Genomic DNA, 9,722 nt, shown 5'->3' on the forward strand with positions numbered 1-9,722 from the left:
TCTTCAGGGCTACTCTCAACCCACTCTGTGGATACAGGGTTCGAGGTGCTACCTCACCAGTGCTGAGTCCAGGGGCATGATCACTTCCCTGGTTCTACTAGCCCTGCTATTCCTGACACAAGCCAGGATGTCTTTGGCCAGAACACAGAAAACTGGGTTAAGTCTCCAAGAGTAATTCACAGCTGTTTTCAAACCAGAATTGGTTTGAGATGGGTGTCCCAAAAGGGTCTAAGACAGGCTTTAGGCCTCTGGTTTGCTTCTCATACCACCAGGTAGAAGCACCAGCACCTGTGTCACATGAAGGAGATCAAGCTTGATGAGGTTGTTTGAGCCCCAGAGATCTGTCTCATCACAGACCTCACACCAAGCCTTCCGTAACTACACTGCTCATTCCGCAGAGAGCTCAGGCTTTAGATCTTTACGGCTTGCTTGGAGGGGACAGGACAGCTTACCCAACACAGCCTGGTGCACAGTGAAATAGAGCCGCTGTCTTCCGAAAGTACCGATTTTCCAGTGCAACTGCCTAGATCAAGTACCATCATCCTCTTGGGAATGAAATATGGTGGGTGGGGGGGTCATTACAGGAATCTCCAGTTGAAATCTGCCCTTTCTTTTCTGGTCTACCTGGCAACTAGGAGACACACTTATCATCCTTTAAAAAAATCTCCAGCTTACGTCAGCTCCTAAGCTTAGCAGATTGTCTTTAACACTGCACTAAGCCAGCCTGACATCATGGACACCAGCAGCCTCTCTTCCCTGAAGACCACCTGCCTGCTACCCCCAGGTGACATTTATTGCTGGTCTAAACTACTTTAGAGCTCTTCTACAAGTGCTGCCTACACCACGTAATTTCAACACCTGAGTGACTTCAGCAACTGAAGAAGAGCAAAGGCCCTACAGCAAGGAAAAGGTTGAATTAAATTGAAAAAGCCTTGCTAAAGACACAGACCTGCTTCACCCCCCTGGATTTCTTACCTGATCATGAGCAAGCCTGCATCAATGGATCACAAATGATCCAATCTTCTCCACCCTTTCTCAACAGCAGTCTTCCACACAGAAGCCAGAGACCAACCTTGCGTTGAGTTCAGATGACTTTCTCCTTTGTTCAGCTCAAGTTTTTACCTTTATTCTACCTTTATTTATCTTGGGTTTAAGGGCATTTAGTGGAATAAGCCAACAGTGCAAAGGCCATCCTGCAGTCTGACAGCAATCACAACTAGGGAGAGGGAAAGTTTGCTGAACACTTCTACGCAGCTATAAAAGACATCTCCTAGGTGAAGCAGACTTGAACTAGGGCTACTTTCAACTGTTGGCTGCACCCTGAGGACTGAATTAACTTCTATCTACATTAGAAGCACCTGAAGTACGGAAGACAGACAGTTCCCTAAGGAATCAGCCCGGGAAGCTTGTCCAGCTTTTAAATGACAAATGGCACTTCTAGATGTCTTATGGCAAAATATCTCCTGTGCTCGTGATCCAGTCTCTCCACATACTGTGCATGCTCTGCTAATGTTACTCTTGTCCTACCTTTCCCCCAGAGAGTTAAATATCACCACAAGCCTTTAGGATATATTAGCATCTATTATCTTCAAGATATATAAAAAAAATAAAAATGCTACACAGCTCCATTTAAGCAGTCTTTGCAGCAAAGGGCTCAGTTAAATGAGGTCAAGACTCTACTGTCCCATTCTGCAAGTTTTGCTGTTTCCAAGAAGCAATGGACTGGAAGGTAAAACAGATCAAGTTCTGTCACTCTGCACAGATCAGTGCTAATTAGTTCACAGAACTGCTGCAAGGAGGCTTTTTCAACTCCAGTCAGTGCAGAGAGCAGGCATCTTGGCACAGGAAATGTTGACAAGTCCTGACCAGACTGTTTGAAAACCCAGTGGAAGAACCACTCCTATGAATTTAGGAAGCAACCCCAGACAGAAGATTTTTATTTTTTTTTAATCAATGGCAGGCTAGAGATGCATGCAGAGACAGTTCAGTAGCCATTGTCCTACTGGGCTGTGCTATACTGGTCCCTTCCACACTAGGAGCACAAGTCAATTTAAGAGGGAGCAAAAGGCTTGAGAGGAGAAGGAAGCAGACAGGAAGAGGGCTGCCAGAGGCGAAGGAGCTCAGCACTGCCCCCAGGAACAGGGACACCAACTGAGCTGTTGCATCTGCATGGCAGAGAAACCACCCTGCAAAAGAACATGAACATGAGAAATGCAATGTATTGCCTCTGACAATGCCAGGAAGACGGGAAGGCACGATCAGTTGTGGTATTCCTTGGTATCCCATGGCAGGAAAGCAAGAGGTCATGAACACCAGAGGCAATCTAAACCTTTGACAAAAGAGATGGGATCCCAGCATGGCTGAGCAGACGCCAAGGAAAACCTCTCACTGCAGTTTAAACCCCACAGATACGTTGACCGTTGGATTAGTGGTGACATCAGGTTGAGGATGAAGTACATAGCAAGGCCTGTCACCCAGAAGACACTTCTCTTCCTGGTGTCCTGCCCTCATGAGCACATGGATATGGAGCAGCCCCAGACCCTTTTGCTCACACAGCCCTATCTATGGCCTGTCGCCTCTGGATTTTTTTTCCCTGGCTTCCTGTTAAATCAGTGCAAGACTTGGAGGAGAGCTGACACAGCAGGCTTCTACAGCAACCTCACCTCTACGGACCAAAACCAGACCTGAGCACACCCCGCTGTATCACTTTAGCTTCCACCTCCCATCACCATCCAGTTTTCTTCACATTCTGCATCCAACACGTCCTTTAGCAACCCTGGGCACCTGTGGGGAGCAGCAGCACATACGATGGACACGGGCAGAGCTCAGCAGAATCTGCCACACTTGCCAGGCACAGATCAGCCTGCTACTGCAGGTCATGCCCAACTCCCTTCAGATAAATCTTTTTATACATTCATGTGCTAGAAACACCACAGCAATTTGTTTTCGGTTCTAACTTACACTGAAGGTAATAAGTCGACACAGCAGTCCTAACCCTGACTCCATCAGCATCTTCACTAACATAAAACAAGGCATTCACCCAGTTTATGTAACATGGCAAATCATTCCCTTTCCAAGAAGGGCTACAGGTTGTCATGATTTCATGCAGAGGTGCACTAAGAGGACGGGGATGAAACAGCATTAACATTAAACATAATTGCAAACAGACATTAAGCAATTCTAAACCACAGCCCATTTCTAGGAAGCTTTGGCAAGTCAGCAGTACCACTGGTCATCTGAAGGTAACGGGCACTGCGAAGGATGGCCAGAAGGACAGGTCACTGTAGCTACAGAGCAGAGATGCAAACAGCTCCTGCAGGGAGCAGATTCCAGTCTGGGGCTGTAAGCAGTTTTCACAGCCTGTTTGCACATGCCTGTTCCTCTCCCTCCACTCCTTTCACATAAGCTGGGAATCCCCAAAGAAACAGACTGCCTGAAGAGCCTCCCAAGCAGAACTGTGCCCAACAAAACAAAACCCAAGTTACCTTTCAAGAGCTGTGGGTATTTGGTATGAACTAGGTTGGTAAGATCTCCGCCGTCATCCAAAATCATGTTGAGGGGCTGCCCATCCTTGAAGTACAGGGTCTGCTCAATGCACCACAAATATTCCTCATCCGTCTCTCCTTTCCAGGCAAACACTGCATGGGAACAAACACACACAATTAGCCAGTTTCTTACTCAGCATGTAGTAAAGCAGCCAAAGGAAGATTTCATCAGCAGCTCTCAGTAGCAGAGCCGACACAGCTGATTAGCTGTGCCTGCAGACCAGAAAATACATTTGCATTAAAAAAAAAGATCTCAGTGAGAAGTGAAATCACTTTACCTTCTGTTCCAGGACACAAACTTGGTCAAAACTATGAAGAGTTCACTGCTCTGACTCTCTTGCATGTTAAGAAGGAGAAGGCAAAGCAAACTAAAGCAGACTCACATCCCCAACACTCCACTTGCTCCCGTAATACACCCTACATTACTCGGAATTAGAAATAGTCACTGGATATATACTGATACAGACAAATAAAAACACAACTACAGCATTTTCTAGCACAGCAGGAAAGGGACTAGACTTTAGCATGAGCTAAGCACCAGACTATAAATTCTTCAACAACTTTGAATTTGAGTAACAGTTTCTAGCACAGCACTAAAATCCAAGCTGCCGTGCCTCGTCTGCTCTTATTAAAGTATATTTTTGAATCAGTTCATCTAACAACATACTGCAACCATGAGCATGTTCTGTCTAGCAGGTTTTTTGCCCTTCCAAGCACTGCCTTTGTGCTATTACTTGAGCCTCGTGGTACTCAGTCATTCAAGCATATATTAGGCACGATTTACATACTGCAACAATTTTGCTAAATTGTCATGTTTAAACAGTGCAAACAGAAAACTAACCTTGAGCCACAAAGAGCCAACCATGGAACTGCCCCTTCTGAAGAAACGGGCATTAGTATCTCACGTTGCACCCAAAGGATCAACATTCCTCCAAGGCGTCATAAATTCAGTATGTGAAGCGCAACATTAACAAAAAGAGCAAGCTCCACAGAACAAAAACTTAGACAAACAGCACCCAAAGGATCAACATTCCTCCAAGGCGTCATAAATTTGTTCATGTTGCACTTCACATACTGAAAAGAGCAAGCTCCACAGAACAAAAACTTAGACAAACATTTCATGTGTGAACTGCTCCTCAGTTGAGTTTTAGGTGTTAAGATCAGTAAGGAAGGCAATACGTCGACATCGGATCTCGAAAGTCCTGCCCAGTTGTTAGACATCACACACCAGAGACCTACAGAGGAGGTGACACCTGCAGCAGGTAATACCAAAGGAGCTGATGAAGGGACTCCTTCCTGCTGTTACCTTAGAATGGGCCACAGCTGGGCCAAGACTTGTGGCAATAGCTAAATATATCAGAAATGAAAGACACTTCCCAAACCAAAGAACTCAGATTTTAGCCTCTGCCAACATCCAGACTCAGTTCCCAACACAGAGCCACGAGGACTTAAGCTTAGTCCTTAAGCTGAGTAACACAGGAGACAGCTTTAGGTATTCATACTGATCCACAAGGAACTGCTTTTTATTCGAAGGTGACAGTAACAGAACAGCAGCACCCTGATAAACCACTTCAGGGATATTAAGCAGCAACACAGTTGGCCTAGCTCAAGCCTGAAAATATCTTGAGGACTGACCTTGTCACTGTAACAGGGCACACTGCAGCCAACATCCCTTCCCTGACCCCTGCTTAGCACCAAGCTGGCTGGAAAGCACCAAATACCTCCATGTACACACACCTACACACCAATCCATTTAATTACCCAGCCCATTCAATCACCTTAATGTCCAGGCTTAAAGCTGGTGACATACAGCCAGTCTCTTTCACAGCCACCATTGGCAGCAGCACTACAGGCAGTCTGATGTAACACAGCTTGAATCAAATGCCTTGTTTTGTAACAATCACTACTTTTGATGGGCTATTCCGATCCTGAAGCTGGTTCAGAAGAGCTTGATTTGTGCAGTTTGATGTAGCTAGAACAGGCAGCACACTCCAACTCAGAGCCAGATCAGAACATGGAAAACTTACCAGGGATACCAGCTTTTGCAATAGCAGCCGCAGCATGGTCCTGAGTAGAGAAAATGTTGCAGCTTGACCATTGTACCTGAAAAACAACCCAAGTTTTGTTTGCTGAACAAAGTTCCGAGATATCAGCCACTCCCTTCCAGATGCAGGAGTTAAAAAGGGAGCCAGAGCAGACAGGCATATTAGTGCAGATTGCTGCCTTTCTCAGCAGCTCTACAAAGTTAAGGTGAAAACTAAGTATCCAACTAGGCCAGGAAAAATAATGTCACTTTGGGGAAAAAATGCAAAAGAGCTTTAGCTGTGCCACATATTCAGCCATCTCCTTACTGACAAGAGCTTCTGCCAGACAGCCAGAGCACACATTCAGCTATAGATCTTTAGGAAGTGCACAGTGGGGTGGCTTTTGCTCAATACAGTCCCGATTTTCACAACAGCCACACAGCAAGTGTCCACCAAGCGTTACGGACATACAGCAACACACCTGCTGGCACCCCAAAGAGTCAGAAATACAGCTGAAACACTACACTCCATCAACAGGCATTCTCCAAGATTATTCTCACCCAAATCCCACTCTGTGCTCCAGTCAGGAAGGCTTTTCCAGCCAAGCTAAGCTCTTCCCACACAGATTTCATAACTAAGCTCAGGCACCTAGAAAAGCAAGAGCATGTTTTGTGGCATTCAAAAAGTATCTGCGTACCTACTGCAGCTCCCAGCAGGCAGAGAAACCACCACATCCCAGAGCCACACACAAGTTCTCGCTCTGCTCCCTACAGGGTTGACTGGCAGGTATTTGCACACTTATTTGTAACAGACCTTGAGGAGAGAGGTTAACAAGGCAAAATCCTTCAGGCTGCTTTCAGATACTCATCCCACTTCATCAAGAACTGACACAGCAAAGTAAGGTCTGCAGTAGGAAGCACCTCACCTGAGCCTGCAGAACCAACATTCATCAGTGAAAACACACCCAGGAAGGAGCACAGGAAAACTAAATTTGTGGCATTAACACTGCACCTCCTCACCTGGGTTTTTCTAAGCTCCCTCCACAGCAGTACCTACGATATCAGGTGTCATCACAAAAATCAAAGTATACAGAATACTTATACATTGTTTACCCTTTCTAGAACTTGAAACAAGATCTAGGCCACTTCAACTCTCCATCCACAGAGCTTTCAGCTTACACCAGTCTGTGGCAATGGCACAGACTCTAGAGCAACTCACACACCAGACAGACTCAAAGCCTAATATTTACACCACTGGTTATGGAGATACGTTTTTATTACAATTTTAAAACATATACTCCACGCCTCAGAATATTTATTCTATACCTGTTAACCCTAGCCAAAAAAGGATACCAAGGTTAATATGCTGCAGTGAGCTACATCCTTGCTATATAGGTACAGTTTCAGCAGTTTCACTCCCCCCTCCCAGACACTAAAGTTCTTGTAGAACAGATGAACCAGCACTGAACACAAACTCAAGTCAAATTCTAAACTAACACGCAGGCACCAGCACCAGGACAGAGCTAACACGACAGCGCACAAGGGCACAACCATAACATGCTGCGAGGAAACAAATCTCTGCAGGCACCTCCCTGAATGGCTTGGATGGATCCCTTACAACACAACAACAGACTAAAGCAGCTCGGCAATGCTTAAGTAAGTGTACAAATGCTGCCTAGGCCAGCCACATCAAGACACAGCAACCAAGAGGAGCAGCAAGAAGCTCCCCAAGTTTCAGTGGCTCCCCATTTTCTTTTAAATCCTGTGGCAGGACAGAGTAGCTGGAATAAAGCCAGGACTACCCTCCTCCTTCAACACTGTACGATTTGCAACCACAAATGGCTCTGAACAGGCTGCAGAACACCTGCGTAACTGCGTGCACCTTGCCCAGGCTGACAGGGAACGCTGTTCAGATCTATCCCTTCCACTTTTTGAGGAAATGCCTTAGGTACTACAGAGAGTTTCTCCTTCTCCCAGTGCCCTTTGATCAGTATGGCACTGCTCAACTCTTTCAACCATTCCCAGAGAGCGATCCCATATAGGGCACCTCTGGGCAGCCTGAGTTCAAGGCAGCTAAACTCCAGAAAGAAGGAATTTCAGATCACATACATACTTAGCATAATCCATCACCGAGTTCCAGCCAGCTCCCTGCTCAGCAGGCAAGCTATGTGCACTGTGCTCAGATGCCTGGCTCTCCTCGTGCCCCACCGAGCGAACAGTCAGCCAGGCTGTTTGGACTCAACTCAGCAAGCTGGGCAGAGGACACAATGCAGTAAATGGCTTAAAATTATTTTGGTCTCCAACGCGGATCTGGGCAACCGGTCCAGGCCCGCAACAAATTCAGACATCAGTGGAGCCCCCAGCCCTTGATCATTGAACCACACTGCTTCCCTCTTGTTCTCCTGCATCACTCAAGGGAGTTCTCAAAGCTCCATTAGTTGTGCTCACTTTTACCAGGGCATGATGTGGTGCTTAACATAGGCTAATCTGTGCCGGAGGCATTCAGTAAAGGTTCGAAATTACCAGCAACAGCACTGCAAGCCCGAGCACAACACAATTGCGTGGGAGCAGATTTTGGCACCGCTGCTCAGGGTGCTGCACACACAGCTGACAGAGCTGCTGAAGCCAGCCACCCAGCCCAAAACAGGCTTGTGCAAAGATGCAGCTTATCCAGAGGGAAGATACATGGCAGGTACCACATCCCTGAGGTCCACAAGGTACAGATGACAAGCTTTTTGCTTAAGAAGAGAAGACTTAACCCATCCACTTGGAGATTGCAGCACTGTCTCTTCCAAAAAAGCTCAGACATCTGCCAGGATCCCCTAAGGGAGTTACATAAGCAGAAGCAGGGCCCCAGGCAGAGCACTACCAAAGAGCATGCTGAAGGAGAAACTCAGACATTTTACCTCAGCTCCCAGCGCCAGGAGGGTCTCTATGAGAACTGCCGTCTGCACGGTCATGTGAAGGCAACCGGCGATACGTGCCCCCTTCAGGGGCTTTGACGCAGCGTACATCTCCCGCATCTTCATCAGCCCCGGCATCTCATTCTCCGCAATCTCAATGGCCTTGCGACCCCAGTCTGCAAGGCTGATGTCAGCTGCAAGAGAAGGAGGACAGGTGTCAGCATTTAAATAGCTGAGCCCTCCGTGTTGTTCACACACTTGTGGGGAGGCACTGGCTGCAACAGCTGAACTGAACACCCAGCAACAGCTGGGAGACAAGAGTTGGGGAAAATCAGACCCTATTCCAGATACTCCCTGCTTATTTTACTACAGTATACAGGCTTTCAAACAAGCTTAGACCAAACCTAACAGCCTCTCTGAAAAAAGCATGCTCCTGTATGAGCATATTATTCAACTGTGATCAAGCGTGTAGACACCCCGAGGCCCATCAACTCAGCAAGCAACAGCCTTAAGCACTCCAATCTACAGATACTGCCCAAAGGTCACACACTTTCTATCATTCCAGAGCATGGCCATAGCTTAGTCACAGAACACACACAGCGTGGTCCCTGCCAAGTGCACCAGGAGCTGAGCCCAGCCCAGATTCCCTCTCTTAAAACCAAGCTGCTTGGAACCATAAAGATTATTTTCAAGACACCATAACCGCCTCAGCTGCAAGCCTACTTCTGCCCTCGGAAAAAGGTTTTGTAGTAAGAAAGCTCAGCAAAAGCTGAACAAAAGAGACTTCGGACAGTGACAATACTGCGCTCACCACAGATGTGTGACTCCAGCCTTAGAGAGGCAAGAGTTGGAGCTCACACCTGCATCAGCCAGCACCAAGCACCCCTCTCCCTCGGTCAGCTCTTTCAGAGATTTCAGAAGATTAAGAACAGTCAGATACTTTTCTCTCAGCCACCTAGGGAACACAGGCTGCTTAAAGCACTCGGAAACCCTGGGTCCTCCGAGTCAGACTGACGCATTTACAGAGACAAGTTAATTGCATTTTGCTCCAGAATGAAGCCCGGGGCCACTGAAGCTCTTGCCTACACTTTAGCTGACTGGTACAGAGCCCTTACACCAACGTGGGGCTGAATAAAAGCCCAGGCAATGGAAACAACGATATCAAGGTGAGGAGGGGGAATCTTGAATCTTACACCTCTTAAGGGCCTGGCAGTTTTTTTTTAAAAAAAAAACCCATCCTGTAGTACTTTG

At 46.9% G+C, this 9,722-nt stretch overlaps 1 protein-coding gene across 1 annotated transcript; it reads right to left on the reverse strand.

Moving 5' to 3' along the window:
- Positions 1-3,485: 3,485 nt before the first annotated feature.
- On the reverse strand, positions 3,486-8,665 carry LOC104278387 (adenosylhomocysteinase B-like; the record flags this gene model as incomplete). The annotated part of the gene is made up of 3 exons (XM_009875337.1): positions 3,486-3,638; positions 5,573-5,648; positions 8,475-8,665. Coding segments are annotated over 3 exons (420 nt in total), but the record flags the coding sequence as incomplete, so codon positions are not given.
- Between the last annotated feature and the right edge of the window lie 1,057 nt (positions 8,666-9,722).

The sequence above is a fragment of the Apaloderma vittatum genome, unplaced genomic scaffold (assembly GCF_000703405.1).
Source record: "Apaloderma vittatum isolate BGI_N311 unplaced genomic scaffold, ASM70340v1 scaffold34318, whole genome shotgun sequence".
Taxonomy (NCBI): domain Eukaryota; kingdom Metazoa; phylum Chordata; class Aves; order Trogoniformes; family Trogonidae; genus Apaloderma; species Apaloderma vittatum.